The following is a 22,412-nucleotide window of genomic DNA, read 5'->3' on the forward strand; positions in this document are numbered from 1 at the left end:
AATGAACTAAACCTGGTGTCTCTTCACAGCAACAGAAACCCTACTTAAGAAATAATGTAATTCACTCCTAAAACATACTAATTTTTCCAGAGTAAAGGAACCGGGTTACCTGTGCATCCTCATTGTTTCTATCTCCTTTACCCATTGTATAAACTCTGGCTTAAAGTAATCACACAGGAATAGGTTTTATATAGAAATAAAGACATAGCTTCTTTTTAAAGAGAAAACCAAAATAGTTAATATAATGATAAAGCAAAAGACAGCATATTTTGGGTGGGGGTGGGGAAGACAGTTTGCTACTGAAGGTTGGTCACAAACTCACGATTCTCTTGCATCATGCTCCCTGCTGGGATTATAGGCTTGAGCTATCATGCCTGATAAGATAACAGATTTTTAACATCTGTTTCCATGTGCAGAAAGCCTTTGGAGGATAAGACTAGATATGTGTGTCTAAGAGGTTTAGAAGTTTAAACATTTTATGAAATATGAATGTAAAAGTACAAACTACCTGTGGTTAAGAAGACATGTCTAGAAAAGAAGTATCGTGGCCTTCCTTGGAGTTTCCAAGTCTCTATTGGGGGAATGTTACACAACACTACTCTAACATGTAAATAACATGTGAACAAACAGTTCAAAGATTGAAATATTGCAGAAAAAGAGACAATCTCTACATGTTAGAAGGATACAGAATAATTTCTGCAAGACACAGGAGGGAAGGTAAGCTTTGAAGAAAGGGTACAGTTTGAATCTGCAGAGGGAAGAGGAAAGCATTTAGGTAATGTGACAGAGAACATGTCAGAAGCAGCGATGGCCCCTCACAGCTGAGCCTGAGCAAGGGAGATCTGGGCCAGGGTTACTGGATTTTGAGGCTTACATATTTGCTCATTCCTCAGTCTCTGGATTTCTCAACTTATTAAGTTCATATCCAGAGACTAAGCAAACTAGTATATACATTGGATTTAAGTTTCAATACATGTTAAACAACCTATGCCTATATAATGCATGGAAACCCAAGATTTCTATGTTACTAATGGAGAAAGAAATAGTTAAAAAAAAAAAAAAAAAAAAAAAAAAAAGCCTTTCTCTGACAAAAACATTTTCCTAAAATACACAACATTAAAATTACAAAGAAAAGAGAACAAAATGAGACTTCAACCCCAAGCCTATCTTTTTCTTTTCTGGGTTTGAAATGATGTGTAAATCATTGTACATGGACTAAATAGAACCTCAAGTGCCACAGAGAGATTCCTGCTTTGATGGTGTGTGCTAGGTCATACCTAGCTGGTCATGTGGCGTCCCTCTGAAGAGAATTCTGTATGTGGTGAGGAACAAGGCGCCTTCTGCAGGCAGGAGCTGAGGACCTCCGAGGAGACCTCCAGTGGCTTCTTCCCGGCCATCAGGATCTAGTAGGACTCGAAGACCTTCACATACAATTTCTTCTCCTGGCAGTAGAGCTGGTCGAAGAATCTTGGGCTAAGAATAGGTAACTGTTTTAAAAGCAACTCTTGAAGGGTTTCCATCACGCAGTCGCAGGTTACCTTGTCATGTACAGTTTGGACACCCTGAGCCAACCCTGAGCCTGACTTGGAAGAAGCAGAAATGGAGTTTCTAAGTTCAAGTATGAAAAGACTCTTTGCTGCATTGCTTATTGACAGTTAAAAAAAAAAAAAAAAAAAAAAGGAGACTATCTTGAAAGTCTGAAATGTCCATTCAAATAATCATTGTGTAACTTAAATGAAATGTAAAAGCAAAAACATTAAGAATATGAACAACTAATAAAGGTGGTACTATGGTGGCTATGGCAGCGTGGGAAGGGAAGATACATTCTTTATTTCTTTTACACTCTACCTAAATAACACTATACTGTAAAAGAAACAAACTCCCAAATGGATTTTTGGTGTTTTGATTTTTTTGAGACAGGATTTCTCTGTATAGCCCTGGCTGTCTTGGAACTCAATCTGTAGACCAGGCTGGTCTGGAACTCAGAAATCAGTTGTCCTCTGCCTCCTAAATGCTGGGATTAAAGGCCTGCACCACCACCACCACCCAGCATAATATTTTAAAATTTACTTTACTTATTTAATATAGATTCTCATATACTCAAGACTGGCTGTGAATTCCTCATCCTATTGCCTCCATCTCCCAAGTGCTGAGATTGCAGGTGAGAGCTGCCACACCTGGCTCCATAGTTAGCTTTTGCTGTTTTGTTTTAAAGACAAGAGTCTCACTATGTAGTCCTTGCTGGCATTGAACTTATAGAGATCCACCTGCCCCTCTTTCCTCAGTGCTGGGACTAAAGGTGTGTGTCCCCATGGCTGCCCATGGATTTGTTTTCTTAAAAGTGTTATCCTTTTTTTTCTTCAAGTAATAAACTTTATACACGAGAAATTTAGCTTAGCAGTCAGTATATGAGGAACACTATAATAAGATTCCTCTTGGGAGATGTGGGTAAGAAAAAGATCATTCCCCCCTGAAAAATCTGTTTTTAATATCTAAATCAGCTGGGCATAGTGGTGCATATCTTTAATCCAAGCAGTGGGGGAGGCAGAGGCAGATGGATCTCTGTTATTTGGAGGCCAGTCTGATCTACATAGTGAGCTACAGGGCAGCCATAGTGAGAACTATATAATGTCTTCAAACAAACAAACAACAAAATCCAAAAACAAACAAATAAAACAAAACAAAAAAATCCCTAAAACCCAACCCACACCAAAAAACCAAATAACAATAAAAAAACAAACACAGCTCAAGTCAGCATTATTCTTTCTTCAGGCTCTAGAAATCTTAGAACTAAATTCAGAAATCAAAGTGTAATGACAACTGTATCTTAAGCCTCAGGTAGAACTGTTTCTCCTACCTATGTGGCTTCTGATTGCTCTTTTAGCTGTATTTTGAATAGTTCTGGCAGATAGCTGAGGGCCCAAATTCTAGTCTTTAATAGGTGTGAGGCCAGCAGCAAAATAACTATCTGAATGGCTTCTCCACACACAGATGTCTGGGTCTCAGGGTTTTCTAATTCAGGAAATCCCAAATCCTTAATAAACTTCTCAGCTGTTTGTCATGGACAGTCAGACTCAAGAACCCAATGCTTTTATGGCAACTGTTTGAAATCAAGGTGTCTCTCTGTCTGTCTCTCTCTCTCTCTCTCTCTCTCTCTCTCTCTCTCACACCCCCATGGGTACTTAAATCCTGGGACTGAGCTTGGGAATTAGAATTATTCATGATTTAACTCTGTATAAAAGTGGAGTTAACAAGAGGTTATCATTGTTCTTTTGTTGAAGAACAAAAAAGATAGCATTCCTATTTCAGCAGCTTAGAAAATTCTGTAGGGCAACTCCCCAGAACTTTTAATGCATCATTAAAATTGTCTGTAAATAGCTGAGAAGGCATTGTCTAGAGCACTGTAGGTAGACCACTGCTGCTCTGTTCCTGAAAGGACTGTTGCACTCTAAAAGCACACAGTGTGGAGTAATTACCTTCTGGATAGGTGGAAGTCTTCTACTCTCTCGATGTACCGCCTCTAGGGTCTCAATGTGCATAGCTACAATTCCTTGATGAGTTAGAGTATTCAAAAAGAAAGAAAATAAGGTCTCCATCAACAAATTGAGTAGCTGAACAAACAAGATACATCCATAGAATGAAATACTATTTAATCATAAAAAAGGAGTGATGTATACATGGATGAACCCTGAAAACATTATGCTAACTGAAAAAAGTTGAAATATAAAATGATTCTACATATGTAAAATCTCTAGAACAGAAAAGTTCATAGAGACAGAAAGCAGGTTATTTCCAGGGCCAGCAAGTAAAATAGAATTTATTACCTAATAATGGTTACCAAATATCTATTTGGAGTGATTGAACATTGTGAATATTATTAATGCAACTCTAATGCTAATTTTGCCACAAGTTAGTAAAACTTTGGAACTAGCCATGGTGCCACATGCCTACAATCACAGCACTGGGGAGGCAGGGGCTGAGGCTCAGGAAAGCAAGGCCGCCCTGGATCACGCAGGACCTTGTCTTAGAAGAGAGAACAACAGTAAAAGAAATAAAAAGCAACCAGAGAAAAGTGAGCAGCAGCTCCCTGTGCTGAGTCTTAACTGCTACAACACTCTGACCCTTTAGCAACCCCCAAGTGACTGATTACCTGGTATCATGCAGTGGAGACTCCTGATGTGGTCCTGAGTCACTCCACTCTCTGTACAAACCTTGTCAATAAATCGGGCAATGAACCTTACAACAGAGTTGGCCACATCACTGTTTTCCGAATCTTCAAACCCACTCTCTGTATCATAGCTCTCAGCTACACTTCCTGCAATACTAAGAGAGCCAAGGAAAAAAATTATGGCCAGGCCTCAAATTAAAAGAGAGAAGGCAAAAAAAAAAAAAAAAAAAAAAAAAAAGAAAGAAAGAAAGAAAGATAACATCATAGTCGCTTTCCAGAGGAACTGAAACTTGCTAGAATTGCTGTATGATCAGTTTCTTTCTATAAGTGCCAGGCAGAAAATGCTATATTCTATGTGCATACATGTAAATATCATCTACTGGAGTAAAATTTATTATTGTAAACAATACCTTCTATTACTCTCCCAAAAGGAACTTAGAAGCCACAGAAAATAAAGCAAAGGAGGACCGTGTCACTTATGATCTGCTGCCAGAATCTTCTAAACAACTTGTCTTTCTGAGTTACTCATTGCAGAGAAGCAAGAGGAAAGTGACTGGTGTTAGTGACTGTGGGACATAACCATGGTAGGCAGGCAAATGAACTCTTCTGAGATGCAAGAACAAGACTTTCTCTTGCCACGATTTCTCTCTTCCTGCTCCCCTGCATTCTAACCCCTGCAGTGAGCCATTGTGAAGCCACATTTTTTTCTGCAGGTGATAAACTCACATAAGACAAAGCAACACACTTGAAATAAAATGAAGAGAAGGACTGAGAATAAAAAGAAAATATGGAGCTGCCTGAAGGAGTCTGACAACAGGCTACGAGAACCGCAACTAGCAAGGCACTGCAACATCTGCTACTAAGAGCTAACTAACGCTGATGCTGCTGTCCACTTACTTATTCATTTTATCATCTATTCAGTTAAATATTGTTACCTAGCACCTACTATCTGTAAAGATGCAGAGAACTGAAGAATGAACAAAACAGGAAAGGACAAAGATAGCATGCACATGTGAAAATATGTCACATTGTAATGTGGTGGTATAGCTTGGGAGATCGATAGCTTGAGTAGAAGCTTAAGGCTAGCGTAGTGAGATCTTGTCTCAAAAACCCCAAACTCCAACCCTAAACATCCCCATAAAACCAAATAAACCAAAATCAAAAATAAGAGAGAAAAGAAAACAGGAAGAAATCAAGTTATAGAAACACCACGGGGCAGGGGGACCAACCAACCAAAGTAAAAAAAAAAAAAAATCCATCCACTTAAAAAAGGGCAAAGTCTATATGAAGGGTGACACTTCTACAACAATCTAAAGCAAGAGAGATATCCTTGGGACTGCTGCAGACAGGTGGGTAGTCTAGACAGAGGGAGTAACAAGCAGCACTGTGCCCAGTGTCTGAGGATAAGTGGCAGTAGAAAGGCTAGGCTAGCTGACAAAAGAATTAAGGGAGCAAGGTTAGAATCACAGCCTACCTGTCTAAGGCTCCTGTTCAGCTCATAGCAAAGGCACTGTGTTTTATTCTTGGGACATGGGAACTCAGGAGAGAACAGGGAGGAAGGTGATGTTGAGGACATTATCTTAGGGTTTGAACATGAAATGCACCCTATAGACTCATGGACTGGGGGCTTACTTGCTAGTCCATGGGCCTTCGAGAAGTGACCAGCTCTGGATGGCTCTGAACTATTATAATATGATGGTTCTATTGGTAGGTAGCAAAGAAGAGGAGATGGGGAGAAGTAAATCACTGGGGTGGGAGTGTATCTTTGTGCCAGTGTCTTGCTCTGGTTCCTTCCTGCAGCCTCTTCTGTCTGCTTCTTGTGTGAAATGAGGTGAAATTTTTCTTGTCACAAACTCTTGCTATCATCATGTTCTGCCCAAGCTCATGGGCCAAGCAATAATGGACTGAACCGTCTGAAAACCTTAAAAAGAAGCACTCTTCTTATTTCTCTCAGGTATTTTGGTCATAGCATTGAAAGATAATTGATACAACATAATTAGACAAATTCTACAGATAAATTGAGAAACAAGGGCCGAGAGTAATCACGTTGACAAGGAGTTGCTCAGCGGCGTTTTCAGAGCACTTTCATTATCAGAATCAAACTGGTGGGCCACACCTCTCAGACTTTTGAGAGATAAGGTTCTGAGACAGAAGAAGGTGTAGGTGTGTGTGTGTGTACGCGCGCGTGTGTGGCAGATTTAACAGAAGAGCTGAGCAAGCTAGAAATGGGGAAAACAGTCAATTCTAAAATATGTCCGACAACGTTTGCCATGTTTCTGCAGGGATATGTATGTTTAGCTCTGAGAAGAGTCAGAGCTGAATGCTCCATCTCGGTACCTGTTGGTGACAATGCTGTTGCTCCCACTTTCCCAGTCTCCTGGAGCTGATGCTCGAAGGAGCTTGTTTTTACTTGTGTCTAGTGGAACTAGCAGGTTAACCATGAGGTTTGCAAAGTGAATGGCCTGACTGAAGACAGTGCTTTCTTCATGCTGCACCAGCTCCTGCTGAGTTGACTTGCTCAGAGTAGGCCAAAGGCGAAGCTGCTCAGCTGCCAAGTCCATTGCTGTCTTCTCCTGATATTGGCCATCAGGAAGCTTATCCTGAAAATAAAGCAAAACAAGCCAAGGGTGAATAACCACACTTTATGTTTGCTCCACAGATGTGGAAAGTGCTGGAATCTGTTCATGTCTTAAATGTACATTTTCTCTTGGAATAGTCTATCTCTTTTAGTATATTTTATCAGTATATACTATTTTTAAGGAAAATATCAAGAAAAGACATAACAATCAGGAAAATGGCTTTCCTTTTTTTATTTTGAGAAAGGGCCTCATCTTGAATTTGCTGTATAGCTGAGATGACTGTGAACTCTTGATCCTACCCTTACTTCCCAAGTACGGGGATTACTAGTGTGCGTCAGCATGTCAGGCCGACTCTCTTGAAAATGACGGGATGCATCTGTTAAGTACCTCTATCAGCAGAGGTAAAACTCAGGATAACAACCCCACACAGCACACTCGAGTTGTTTCCCTGGCCCATATACTTTCATTGGCACCACATGGCAAACCCAAAGAAACAGCAAAATACAGAAGCAGGTTTTTCTCTCTAGCCTGTTACCAAGTTCAGACTTCACTCTGTGGCTTTACCTCTTTAAAGCTGCTAGTTACAAAAATTAACAGATCTCCCATGAATGTCCTTGTAGGACACTTCAGTAGCACCTGCTAAAAGTACTGTTTTATCCCTTCTGCTCTTTGAGAGGAAATGAAATGATCAAGGACACAAAAAGTATTGATATATCTCCTTGTAAAACATTATCATACACATAAATATGTAGGTAACTGTGGGAAGGCAGAAGAGATAACTGGTAATAGCATCACACATGTGCATAGTATCTGATCTAGCAATGGAGCTCAAAACATATATTGTATATAATCCAGGGCTCAGAGATGGGGACATAGCAGCTGTGACACATTTGCTGTATGAATGCTTTGTAGATATATCAGTACCAGCAAATCACAGCTGCTTAAAAATCAGCAAAGGCACATTAACAGTCTGGGTGCGGCCCCAGCCCAACAGTCTCTGCATCAGTTACAAGTTATACCTTAAGTGGTACATTTAGTGTTTTAACAACAACAAAAAAATCTGAATATTAATTAAATTTGAGCAATAACAATCAAACATTTGTCAATGTTATTTGCTATCAAAGTTTTTATTCTTCTCCTTAATAATGAAAAATATGTTTAAGATGATGAAGATTTGACTGTGTAGCTCTTCTCAGATGTCTAGGACAAGCCACCTATCTAGAGATAAGTTCAAGTAGAAGATGGTGGACAGAATCTGCAGCGATGTACTCTCAAAAATCAGCAGTTCACTCTCAAGTGTGTCAACACTAAGTCTTTTAGGCTGCTTTACGTTCACTTCATGAGAATGACTTTAATACTTACTATTTAGTATTGCCAAGAACTCTTAATAAGCCTTATTTACATATCAGATATGAAAATCTTACAGTAATGACATCTACACATTTTACAAATGAGGAAGTGTGGGGGTAACGTGACTAGTTAGTCTAAGAACAGAGAGCTAGTAAATGACATTTAAAATTTAGCGTATTTAAATTATTTTCCTGATATTTAAATACACGTATATATAGCAAATGCTGCATATATATTATATATACCATACAGAATAATCCTAAAGGAAGACTTACATTATTGCTGATGCATTTTTGAACAGGACTACTGAACTATTTGTCTTTATAGTCAGTTAACTTCATTTTTTTTCTTTCTTCTTCTAATGCTGGGAATTGAACTCAGGGCCTTGTGCATGGTAGGTAAAAACACTCTTATCACTGAATTAAACTTGGCATTTCTTCAAGGAAGTAAGTAGTTAAAGACTTATACCTGGGACTATTTTAGGTATTTTTTTTCTATTCAACTTTCTCCAATTGTTTACAAGAATTTTTCATTAACATTTAACAATCTAGTGCTAAAAAACTATAGTATGAGTCATTATGAAAAAACACAGTGCCAGAATTAAAGGAAGAAAGATGCTTACCACAGGACTCCCTAACACTCAGCAACCAAGTGAGTAGAATCCCTTTGGCCTAGGAACATCTGTCTGAGCTTTCCTTCAAGTCAATCCCAACCACACACAAGTACTTTTCTTCTCTTACCTTCTGCTTTACACGTGGGATATGATTGTCTTCCTTTGCTGAGAGATACAGGGAGCGAACCTGCTCCTGTACTGCATTGTAAAAAGTTGTCTCCCAAAACTGCTGATTTGTCCAAATGGGGTGGTCCTGTACACAGGTGTAGGCAAATTGGCTGACTCCAGGGGCAAGTTTCTACGAGAGCATGTAATATTTATCAGCACAGTGCTGGCAGATTACAACAGTTCAAAAGGTCACAGGTGTTACAGTTAATTGTAGAGTAATAAAAAGATTTATTTAAAGGCTTAGTAATCAGCACTGTATTCATGTTCAACTGCCAACTGTAGGCTCTGTATGAAATCCTTTGAAGTCTGTTACTTTCCCTACCCAAATGAGCATTTTAACAGTAGTTATAATATTAATTGTAGAATTAATATAGTTCTATGAATTATACAATATACCAGCAATATGTACTACTCTGGTGTGTACAATTTGGGTACTATACAGTTAATATAACTGGAATGCATGCTAAACTCAACATAATCTAAATATAAAATTCTAATAATACAAAATTTCTCTTTGATTTATTATTTTTACATTTGTTTTGTCTATGTACATGTGTGTGTGTGCATGTGTGCGTGCATCATGCACATGCATGTTACAGCCTGTGTTCATGCCAGAGGACAACCTACAGAGTAGGTTCTCTCCTACCATGTGGATTCTGAGGATCAATTTAAGTTTTCAGGCTTGCTGGCAAACATCTTTATCTATTGATTCACCTTTTTATTTTTTAGACTGAATAATGCTTTATTAACTTTTTTGAATGCCAATGATGCAGGAACTGAGAAAGAAACTGAATTATAGAAAACAATACTGAATTAGTTAACAGCTATACATTAAAGATATTTTAACATCAGAATGGAAGTCAGAAAATGTTGATCCATCTTACTGGCCTAAGAATTTTAATTAATATATTTTTTTGGACAGAGTCTTCCTATCCTGCCCATGCTAACCCAGAATCTTCCTGCCTTAACCTTATGAGCACTGAGATTACAGACGTGCACACAACTATTTCTGGCTAGGCTGTATTTTAAAAATGTGTTAAATAATTTGCCACTTCATAGCAAATAGAAGCTAACATTACAGAAAAGAGAAAAAATGTCTATTTTACTTTCTGTAATTGAATTAATCTGTTTTTTGTGATTAGAAGTACAATTTCTGATAAGTTTTCTTTGTAAGCAATCTAGTAAGCTGAGTCATCTTCTCAAATGTTCAATACTAAACAATATTACTGCTAAGGTTATATATATATAATTATGCAGTGAAAGTTCATTTTTAGGGCTGTGTAATAGGTAAGACAGCAGTAGGATGCTATGCTTGATGTAATTTCCCTCTTGATCTAGGGCATACCAACTCTAAAGCTGGAGCAAGCACCAGGTACACCATGACATTTAGCCTTACACACTTATGAGCAGGGTGATTGTGATTTTGCCTGCAAGAGTCTCTGTGTCATATATGATGAAAGTTCCTTTCAGACAGGGCTATGTACTGTTATGGAGGTGATGAGTTACAACTGCAGTTCTTTCTATAAAGTGGCTATACATGGATGCTGGCCATGAGACAGAGAGAGGAAGGTCATGTTTGGTTTTCACGATGCCTCATCTGCTCACTTCAGATGCTGTCTTTCATAGGAAATAACAAACAAGATGTGTGTGGTTCTGCTACCTGTGTTAGCCAAAATGACACTGAGTCATGTGTTTCTTCTATTCTTTGCATACATATATCCAATAGCTGGATTATACATTATCTCCTTCATATTTTAGATCATCATCTCAGTAACAGCACAGAGTCCTATTCTGATTGAGTTTTTGTTTTCCTGTGTTATTTTTATAACCTTGTAGTTTGCTCATACTTACCTGTTACTCCCCATCCCTTACCCCTCCCCCAAGTGGTTCCCCCTCTGCTTTCATATATAATCTTTTTAGATTTTGGATGGGTAAAAACATGCTATATATGTCTGAAAGAGATTATAAAAGCATAAAATTTAAATAAGATAAAGCATAATTCTGAGCTGGGTGTAGTGGTGCATGCCTTTAATTCCCACACTTGGGAGGCAGAGGGAGGTAGATTTCTGTGAATTCAGTCAGCTTCGTCTACATAGTGAGTTTCAGGACAGCCAGAAATATGTAGAGATAACCTGCTTTACATCCCTCCCCCCAAAACATAATTCTAAGTTGCTTTTCTCTTGAGTATAGCCCAAGGCAGAACCATTTCTTACAAATGGAGTATGATGTAAATCACAGCAGCTATACATAGTCTAGAGTCTTAACATGATATTAATATAGACGGGTTCAGAAAACTGAGATGTCTTTGTCAGTGTCTCACAGTAGGTTTAGGAGATTCTTCATGATTCTGATAGTTTAAAGAAGCCTTGCCTTTCCCCTTAAGTCTAAGCCATGCTACATATTGCTTTTCCTGGTCACATAGCCATTGGAATAATTTCCCTGTTTATGTATAAACTAAATAAATATGTAAAACTTTTCTAAATCTTTTTAACAAAATGGCACTCTACATTCAAAGGCAGAAAAATGGTGCAAAGCAGAATAAGGGGTCAAGAGGCAGAGCTACAGTCTGTCTACTGGTGAGGACTGCAGCAGGGCAGAGCATTTTTAAGGTAAGTTTTGTGGTGAGAAGACAGTTAACATATAGCTGTAACATCTGATTAAATTATGCATAAGAAATCATTAATTCAGCTGGGTGGCACATGTCTTTAATTCCAGCACCTAGGAGGCAGAGAGAGAGAAAGATCTCTGTGAGTTCTCGGCCAGTCTGATCTACATAGTGAGTTTCAGGACAGCCAGGACTGTTATACAGAGAAACCTTGTCTCAAAGAACAAAGAAGCAAGAAAACAAAAAATCACTAATTCCCAAGCACTTAAAATATTACCTCTTTTGGGCATGAAATATACCCTTTTTCTTGGCGATTTCATGCTATGTTTAATTGTGTTTAATTTCATGCTATGTTTAATTGTGTTTAATTATGTATCTTTCTTAGTTTCGACATTGCATTGATGGACAGGCATAGTCTTGGGACCAGCAGAGGGCAGTGGAAACTTTTCTACCTACATATCATCATTGCTTCAACTATCGATCATAAAAGAAATTCACAGAAATTAGGTAGAAGGAATACTAGATGCTTTCATTGTCCATTTGAGACTCACTGAGAACATATTTGTCCAAGTAACACAGAAATGAAGTGGACCGACGGACGGACGGATGGATGGACGGACGGATGGACTGACCTACTTACCTACCTACCTAGCAATTAAACAATAGGGTCTCAGATGTTCTAGAATTTACTATAACCTCGCCAGGCAGGCTTCAAACTCATGAGCCTGCTGCTTCAGATTAAGGTGTGACTGGAGCGGAGGTCTGCTTTATCACATCTAACTATGCTTTCTTTGAGACACAAAATTACCATATTCTACAAAATGGAACTTTAATACAGTTATAGGGAAAGAGATGTAGTAAGATGTTTTAGGATTCCAGCTTCAGTGTAAGTAGTGACAGCAGGATAAGTTTAGTGAACTGAGAAAATAAGTGACCATGGACAAAACTGTCTCTTATTCTAGTCACTTCTTTGGTTTGAAGCAAATGTTTTCCAGGAAAGTTTCCCAAACTAGTCTTCATGACTTTCCTGAGGTGACAGGGTGGTGATAGAGAATACTTGTCAAATGACATTTCTTTTACCCTTCAACTTTGGGCAAATATTTACATTTCATAATACTTCTTATAATTATGTCCTAAAGAAACAAATTATATTTGCCATCCAATTTTGTAAGATATTTAAGAATGTATTGACTTCCTTATCTAGAAAAAATAGCCCTGAAAAGTTACTAGCTTAAGCAATTCCATTCACTTTTCTACAAAGCTTTCAAAAGAGCTTTGTAGACCCAGCATGAGACAGGATATGGAGAATAGACTCGTGGTGCTCAGACAGCAGGCCCAACTCAAACCTACATACATGGACACAAGTCATCGGAAGAGACGATCTGTAGCTGTAGCTCTCTATGATGTTAGGACAGCAAGAGATAATGTTGGGACAGGATCTGGATTTCAAACAAGGGTTAGTGCATGTTTTAAGGCTCTTTTAATTGTCAAGCTAAAATTGGTTTTGTCTCTTCTACAGCATTTATTGTAAGTTGCATTGACTGTATAATTTCCAATTATGTTAGTGTGTTGAAACCTGGCATGTTTGTTACAGGGGTTTATCAAACCAGCTTTTGTCTCACTGTCCTGAGTATTAGAAAACCTTGATTCTCTGAAAAAAAGCTTGAAAGTGCTGGAAGAAGTAAGTTAGGCTTTAAGCAAGAGGATAGCAGGCTTGATTATTGCTGGTGTAACAGCTTTAATTCCATTAATTGCTAGCACCACTGCTTCTGCAACAGCATTGACACAAGGAGTTAAGACAACTATTTTTGTTAACCATCTAGCAAAAAATGTTACTAATGTATTGAGCATACAAAAGGTTTTATATAGGTATCTGGAACAATGAATGATGCTCTATAACCCATTCAAATTATCTGAAGGGGGTTCAGGGTTCAAGAGTTAGGAGCCATCGCAAGTGTTGTGACAAATATTATTGGAGTAGTGTTACTTTTGAAATTCACAATGATTGTCATTATAATTAGAAAAAGTTTAAAGACACCTGTAGGATATTTGGCATAATCCTAACACCTCTCTGGGTGTGTTAACTTTGCATAATGAGATTATGAATTTAAAGAATGCTGCTCTGTTGTTGACCTTTGATGCTGCAGATAATCCAGATAAAATTATCCATGGCCTGAGCTCAGTATTTCCATTTTAGACAAACCTCAGGAATGGCATATATAGCTTGATCAGGCTAGTCCTTCCGGTCCTGGGAATACTTTTATTTCTGCCCATCATGTTAAAACTTGTTCTAACAACATCAGCATGTTGGCAGCCAAAGTACATGGCTTAAACCTGAAAATGGACCTCCAGACAAAGTTATTAAATTAACAGGCTGGTAAGCCAAGGACAGGTAAGATTCTGCACAGAGCCTTACCAACCTAAGACATAATTGATAATGCATATTCCATGACAGGCAAGGAAGGCATTCTTGTCAGAATGACCTAAGACAGACTCAGTCTTGTTAATGAAATAAAAAAGGGGAAGAGATGGAGAGCCTTTGGGGCTGCTTGGCAAGAAGCTGACATAGGCCAAGGACAAGGAAGTAGGCTTCAAGCAGGAATTTGACATTAGACTAGAACAAAGAAGTAATTTCAGGTAGGAGTCTAAATCGTAGGCTACAACGAAGAAGTAATCTTAGGCAGGAATCTAAATATTAGGCCAAAACGAAGTAATTTCAGACAGGTTTCTAAATTTTAGACTAGAACAAGGAAGTAGGCTTTAGACACGAAAATGACCTTGAGCTAGGATAGGGAAGTAGGCTCAGATACTTTGGGCATCCTGATAAGCCTTTAGAAACAGTGATCATGGTCGGGTGGTGGTGGCACACGCCTTTAATCCTAGCACTTGGGAGGCAGAGGCAGGCGGATTTCTGAGTTCGAGGCCAGCCTGGTCTACAGAGTGAGTTCCAGGACAGCCAAGGCTATACAGAGAAACCCTGTCTCGAAAAACCAAAAAGAAACAGTGATCATGGGAGTATTCATGTAACTGGGTTTAATGCCTTGCTTTTTCTTTGACTATTTGTGTTTTTTTTTTATAGCTTGTTCCTCAACTATTTGTATCTACTGTATTGCTAGACCTCAACCTAGAACTGACCTTATTACATGCATGTAATCAAAATGGTATAAAAGCATAAAGGAAGAGGGGGTATAAGATTGGGGGTTCTAGGGAGGGGAAATGGGGAAAGGTGATGCCATCTGTACTGTAAATAAATAAAATATCCAATAAAAAAAAGGCTCCCACAATCTCCAGTTCAATCTGTGCCCTGCTTTGTGGGTCAAGATGTAAGCTCTCAGTTGCTCCAGCCAACATGAATTCTGCTTGCTGTCATGGTGCCCAGCCATGATGGACTGGTCTCTTAACTCTCTGAATTTTTAAGCCAACTTAAGCATTTTCTTTTATAAGTTGCCTTGGACATGGTATTTTTTCACAGCAATAGAAATGTAATTAACATATATCCCATTTCTCTGTTTCCTACTTCTTCCCTTAATATCTCTTCCATCCCCTCATGATCTTCTTTCTGGTTTTATGACCTACAGACATATACATATGGAAAAATGTTTATTCTAGTTTCTTTTTTCTTTGTTTGTTTATTTCTAATATTAAAGGCAAGTTTATTGAGAAGCTACTCTCAGGTGAGTTCACTGGCCCCAAGGATTGAGACCAGGGGAGTCACCATAGGGAAGGGAAGGGGAGGGGAGGAGAAAGAGAAAGAGAAAGAGAAGGAGAAGGAGAAGGAGAAGGAGAAGGAGAAGGAAAAAGAGAAAGAGAAAGAAAGAAAAAGAGAAAAGGAGTGTATGTAGATAGAGAGGAGGAGAGAGCGAATGAGTGAGCAAAATGTATGGATTATATAGGAAAAAGCCTTTTTAAATTTATTTTTCTTTATGGCTAAAAATGTCCATCATATATGCCACATTTTCTTCTAGACTGTTTCAATTTCACGCTATTTTGAGTAGTTCTGTAATAAACACTGGATGTGCAAGTATCTCTACAGTATGTCCACTTAGATTGCTTCAGGTATATACCTAGGAGTGTGGTGATTTTGTTTATGTGTGTGAGTATCTGATTGCTGTATGTATGTGTACCATAAGTGCCCGGTACTTGTAGAGGTCATCAGATCTCAAGGAACTGGAGTTACGGTTGTGAACTACCATGTGGATGATGGGAATTGAACCCAGGTTTCTATAGGAGAAAGCCATCTTAACTATGAAGCCATCTTTCCAGCCCTTAGTAGCTTGTATTTCTACCCACAGTGAGTAAAGACTTCTCTTTCTCTACATTCATGTCAATCTCTGCTGTCATGTTTTCTTTCTGATAGCTGTTTTGAATGGGTGAGGTGAAATCTTAAAGCAATTATACTTTCCATTTCTTCAATGGATACAGATGTTGCATGCATTCTCAAATGCTTGTTGATTATTTGTATTTGTTCTTTTCAGAAGTTTCTGAAGTTTATTAGCTCAATTACTGATGATTTATTTTTCTTGGTATTTAACTTTGGCAGTTTTCTCTATATTAGATGTTAAGTCTCTGACTGATGTATAGCTGCTAGCTGGCAAGGTCTTTTCCTACCTCTACAGGCTTCTTTTCATTCTCTTCATGTTTTCCTTTATTGTACAAAGGCTTCTAAACTTCACTTAAATTTCATGTCATTTCTTGGGATTATTTCCTAGTGGATTCCCTACTTATGCCTATATCTTGGAGTATCTTTTTAAACCTAAGTTTTCTTTTAGCATTTTCTAAATTTCCAGGTTTTATATTAAAATCTTTCATTCTATTTTGAACTGATTTTTGTGCATCATGAGAGACAAGGATAGTTTCATTCTTCGATAGGTAGATACCCAGTTTTTTTTTATAGTATTAAATGTAAAGAAGCTTCTTTCAATATTTTTCTTTTACAACTTTGTTTAAATTAGGTGAGTGCAGTAGTTGTAGGTGTTTACTTCTGGGTCCTCTATCCTACTTCACTGGTCTATGTGTCCGTTTTGTGCCAGTTACTATTTTTTGCGACTATGATTCCTAGTATATTTTGAGATCAGGTATTGTGGTATTTCTATCATTGCTCCTTCTGCTTAGGATTGCTTTGGCTATTCATGGTCTTTTGTGCTTGCATATGAATTTACAGATTGTTTTTGCTAATTCTGTGAAGGATGTCAGTAGAATTTTGATGGTGATTGCACTAAATCTGTAGATTGCTTTTGCTAATATAGTTATTTTTATAATATTGATTCTGTCTTCTTCAATATTTTTCAGTGCTTTATTTTACTCGTCTCCTCCCACCTCCCATGTGTGTCTGAGTATGGGTATAAGCATGTGAGTACAGGTGCCTGCTGAGGCCACAAGAGAGTGCTGGAACACTTGGAGCTGGGAGCTATAGATGGTTTTGAGTTGCCTGATGTGGGTGTTGGGATGTCATTAATATGAAACTTGTACCCTACTAATGAGCTACACTATCAAGCCCTGAAAATTTTATCATATAGAGATATCCATCTTCAGAAATGCCTATCTCAATCCTATTGCTGCCTGCAAATATCAGAGATACACAGACAACTTGCCAACTTCTAAGAGATTAGTTGTATAAATATTTAATGTCAGTCTGCAGTGTCTACCCTGCTTTGATCATTCAGTTCACAGATAAAACTCACAGATTTTATATTTATAATAAGCCTTAATCAGCACTAGAGCTGGGCAGCTATCTACCCTCTATAGTATTAGAATCTACTTTCCCATCAATAACCCTGAGTTATAATTTGCCATGATCCATCTGGGAAGCTCTTAACTCCAGCTAGCTAGCTCTCATAGCTATGTTTTCATGATTCCCTACCCTATGGTGGTTTCCTCTTCTTTCCACCTTCTTCTCCCTCCTCATGGTTCTCCCCTTAGCTCTCCTTCTTCACCTCCAACTAGGTAATTCAAAACCCACCTACCTCTAATTCCTCCAGTAAATGGCTGCAGTCAGTTTTATTTAAGCAATAGTTTTAAATTAAGGAACAAAGTTTGTACAACAAAAGCTGGTAACTGTGAGAAGTCACTCCTAGGCCTAGACCTTTGGAGACAGAATTTAGCATTATAATACATAGCAACAGACCACACCCCAATATTAGTCACATATTTTCAGGTTTCCTTCTAAGATTACAATTCTAAATCTAATTTTATTAGCTGAAAATAGTATAAGAAAACAGAGCAGTTTCTCCCAGGCCTTGCAGATGTTCTCTGACTTCTTCATTGCAATCCCTCACCATCAACACTACAGCGCTCTGTTGACTGAGCGGTCCCTCTGCTTTCATTACCCCAATACTCAAAACCTTCTTTGAACGTGGTTTCTCTTTACATGTCTCAAAAATCACTGAAAAATCTATCTGTGACCACAAGGACAATTATAAAGCTAGAAAAATTAAAAACAAAACATTTGTACTTCAGATAGAAAGGGAATCTGTTGAGTCACCGAGTGTTTATAATAGCACACAATTCACTTCCTGTTACAATAATTTCTTCTGTGATTCAGCAGCTCCTCCACAGATCCCCATGAAGTCTATGACTTCTCAAAAATGCCAACAATGCTGACTAGTATAAAGGAAAGAGTGCTGCCTAAGCAAAATTAAACTAGAAGAATAGCCTATTTAAAAAGTTCATTTCAGGGACAAGCAGTTGATAAAATTAGTTTTTGTTACTCATAAAGACAGTCATGAGTTCTCCATTTTCCAATTATAGCACGCTGCAAGGACCTCCAAACTTTCTAATTTTCATTATACAACCAAAAGTCCATGCCTTAATGAATGTATTAAAGTCCACTGAAAAGTCAATGGACATATCAAGCAGTCAGGTGATTACCAGAACAAGGACCAGAACTACTGAGGGGCTCCAAGGAGGTGGAAAGGCACAGAAAAATACAGAAAAAAAAATCCCATTGGGAGAGTTTAGCTAATTCACAGAGAACATGCTCTCTTGCTGTTAATCTGGGTGATAATGCTTTTTAGGATTGTGAAGGGCAGTAATTAGTATTGATTATATATGAAAAAAACCATTTACACAGATCTATTAAGGTATTTTACTTGGGGCTGGAAGTATAACTCAGTGGTAGAATGGTTGCCAACCATGTGTGAGGTCTTAGGTTCATTCAACAGCACTAAATACACACACACATATATATTTATGTATATATATTTACGTATATATCTTTAGATGGGCATATTTATTTTGCTTACATGTTCCTTGGAGTGAAAGTCAGTAAATGGAAGACTTGCTTCCTGCTCTAGCTAGAATTATAGATAGCAATGGAGAATACAGATCCATAACAGGTAGTACAGGATAGTAATTATGAATGCTGGCCTGATTGTGGAAATCTGACTAAGCTCTATGAGCCTAGGAACTGCATCTCTTCTGTATTTTCATAAATATGCAGAGACTGGTGAAATAGACATTCAATCTACAGCTGAATATCATCCTGTTCTTCATTCCACCAGTATTCACTGTGCATTTACTATGTGCCTGCCACTCCAACAGGTGCTTTATGTTTATCACCTCCTTCCATCTTTACTTATCACCATCCCAGATATTTGTTTAAGATCTCAGAATAAGCTGGAATTCAAATTCATATCTGGTTCCCATTTTAGGGCTTTCCTCTTATATCTCTGTTACATTTCTATTGCTATGAAGAGACACCATGACTAAGACAACTTACAAAAGATAAGGGCTATTAGGGGCTTGCTTACAATTTTGGAGGGTTAGGCCATGATCATTACAGCAGGAAGCATGGCAGTAGGCATAACCTTGGAGCAGTAGCTGACAGCTTACACGTTAAGACAAGAGAGAGAGAGAGAGAGAGAGAGAGAGAGAGAGAGAGAGAGAGAGAGAGAGAGAGATCTAACTGGGAATTGCATGAGGTTTTGAAACCTCAAAGCCCACCTCAGTGATGACAACCATCCAACAAGGTCACACTGGGGACCAAGTATTGAAATATATGAGCCTATGGTGATGCTCTCATTCAAACCACCAGATCTACTGTAATACACCATAAGAATTTATAGTCAGAATTAAAAGTGAGAGGTTGTGAAGCTAACTAACATGGTATCAGCTGCATGTAGCTTGCACATTTTGTTTTGGTTATTTAGGAGGTTTATGAGGGACTGTGCACTTATGGCAGAGAGAAGGAGAGCAGAGATGGATTCTTACCATTTATGGAGAAACCAGAGGATGACTTTGGATGTCTTCTTTTGCTATCTCTTTCTACTTCCTGTTTTGAAACAGGGTCTCACACTGAACCTGGAACTCACTGTTTCCTTTAGACTGGCTAACACGTAATCCTCCAGGATCTACCAGGATCTACCAGTCTCTACACCCACAGGCTGGGGTAATAGGCCTACATCTCCAAGCTTGGCTTTCATATGGCTGTTGAGAATTTGAAATTTGGTCCTTGTTTTTAACTCATCAAGCACTTTACCTACTGAATCCTCTTGTCCAGGATTTTAATTTTTTAATTAAACCAAAGGAAGAAATTTTATGTAATTTCAAATTTATAATTTTCTTGAAAACAAAACAAAAAATGTGCTAACCATATTCTTGCATGGCTGCAGCTGCTAAAGCTGACCAGTGGCTGCCCTGAATACAGGAAGCCTATTCTTCCTTTGGCTTGCTTTACTCATTTGCATCCTCTGGTCTCAAGCATTTAGTTAGCAGTTCTTAGTGCCTTCCTGCATTTTTTCTAAACTGCCTCAGGAATGCTGTCTTCTGTGCTAGCTTACTAATGGCCTGTCAATCTCTCAAGCCTCCTTACCTCATTGCTGTAAGCTCCTGACAGCTCAGTACTGCATATTCCTTAGAGACTAAAGAATAATATTAGTCTCAACTCCTCACCATGGCATTCTGGGCAGTCTAGGCTTGGTTTCAAATCTCCTTTGTCACCATACATTTCTGCATCTGATAAGTAGATTGTTGTTACCTTAAAAGGAGTTATTCAAGTCTTTTGCTTTAGAATTCCATTTTTCTATTACATTTTAAACAATGGACTGGATTATAAGTATGATTTTCAAAATTAATTCAAGGAAACAGGAATCTACAACTTATTTATAACTGTCTCTCAGAGATGTGCCCTAGTGTATTTGCTGCTTACAGAAGCCATTGACAACTACTAACTCTAGATAACAAAAAAGCTTTGGGATTGATGGTATTGTTTTTTAAGACATATTTTTTTATGTGTTTATGTGTTTATGTGTTTGCCTGGATGTATGTATTTTCACCATGTGTGTGCAGTGCCTGCAGAGGTCTGAAGAGGATATAATTAAGGTCCCCTGCAACCTGAGTTTTCTGTGAGTAGTCATGTGGGTGCTGGGAACTAAGCTCAGGGCCTCTGCAAAAGCAGCAAGTGCTCTTAACCTGCTAAGTAGGTTCGGTCACTTCAGTTCCCTAGATGGTAGTCTTTAGATGACATACATAAGCTGAATATTGCGGCGCAGTGCCTGCGGTTCAGCATTAGGAGGTGGTGAGGAGGATCCTGAGCTTAAGTTCAGGATAAACTCCACAGTGAGATCCTATCTCAAAACAAACAAAAAAAAATTCACATATACATAAATAAAGTGTTATCATTTAGATAATTTTCTAACATTTTATTCTGTTCTTAGTATTCAAATTCCATGCCTGCTGAGCTGACTTCTTATGATTACACTTTGGCATCTGTACACTGACGTCAGCTTCAGTTAACTTTCTTGGATGGAAAAGAACAGGTTTCACTTTGGTCAACTATACAGTGTCTGCAGCTCTCCTTCCTCATTAAGCAAATGACCTGGTTTTTCTAGGAAAACAGCAGAGCACTAAAGTGTACTTTCCTGGTAACGTAACATTATCTTTACAATATACAAGTCATGTAAGCAAGTTTTTAATTAGTAAACTAATTACCTAGCAAATAGATAAAAATTCTGGTCCTTCTTAATTTGAGAGACACTCATAATGCAAACAGCAGGCAGAAAAGATTTCAGAAAATGCATCCTAGAGCATGCTTGAATAGAAACAGACTTCATTATCTGGTGATCTTGAAATTTTGAATTGCTACATATATTGTTATCTTGTAGACAAATTCCTAAAAATTCACAGATATTGGGAGAAAGAAAGTAAAATTTTATTTAAACCATGAAGAAGATTATTAATGGTGACACAATAGTCTTAGTCACAGAAGTTATATAACTACACAATGTTAACAGACATTTGTTAAATCAACTAATTTAGCATGGAACCATTGGTTACCACTTCTATGTATGCTGTTCCACTTTTCTGAAACATCTAAGGTAGTGCTTGAAAGTATCTGCCTACGCTAGCCAGTTTTTCTTAAGCTGCACTCCAGTGAGAGGCTAATGGAATACTATTAGATTCATACTAGAACTTTTCCCAAGTACATCTCCAACAGTTTCATACTGATGCAACCTGGATATCACAACCTGGCTTCAAAGACTTATACAATGCCAGTTAACAGTATTGCCTAATGTTTCCATGGCATTTACTATATACTAATATTTATATTTATCTACTGTTGCATGAAAAAACTGCCAAGACATGGTGGCTTAAAAAGAAACAATTTGTTTATTTCTCAGTAGTCATTAACCTATCTTTTGTAATTTTAAACCTGTATTTGGAAAGTAATCTGTTATAAGTTACTTTCTGAACTCTAAAATCTCAATACCTCATTCCCCATGCTGTAAAGGGGATGCTTTCTACAGATGAAGCCTGTCCAATATTGTCAATGTTCACACAAACATGAACAGCAGACTCTCAGGGTTTTCAAAATCTAGCTTTGCTGGAAACAAAACCTCATGAGTAAGATCAATGTCTGTAAGAGAAACAAAGAAGTGGGTTGGGCTAGGAAGTACTCTGCAAAGGGCAAGGATAGACTCCATCCTCCCATGG

The 22,412-nt window shown here is 38.1% G+C and overlaps 1 protein-coding gene across 11 annotated transcripts in view; it reads right to left on the reverse strand.

The window, feature by feature from the left end:
- Nucleotides 1-22,412, reverse strand: part of Sbf2 (SET binding factor 2) — a 293,801-nt gene that overhangs the window by 61,024 nt on the left and 210,365 nt on the right. For all 11 annotated transcript variants that reach the window (XM_076940847.1, XM_076940858.1, XM_076940824.1 and 8 more), the window contains exons 18-22: nt 8,838-9,008; nt 6,506-6,768; nt 4,151-4,323; nt 3,477-3,550; nt 1,278-1,473 (exon numbers count right to left, since the gene is read on the reverse strand). In XM_076940847.1, the coding sequence (XP_076796962.1) occupies nt 1,278-1,473; nt 3,477-3,550; nt 4,151-4,323; nt 6,506-6,768; nt 8,838-9,008 (877 nt within the window). The remainder of the gene's footprint in view (nt 1-1,277; nt 1,474-3,476; nt 3,551-4,150; nt 4,324-6,505; nt 6,769-8,837; nt 9,009-22,412) is intronic.

The sequence above is a fragment of the Arvicanthis niloticus genome, chromosome 1 (assembly GCF_011762505.2).
Source record: "Arvicanthis niloticus isolate mArvNil1 chromosome 1, mArvNil1.pat.X, whole genome shotgun sequence".
Classification (NCBI taxonomy): Eukaryota; Metazoa; Chordata; class Mammalia; order Rodentia; family Muridae; genus Arvicanthis; species Arvicanthis niloticus.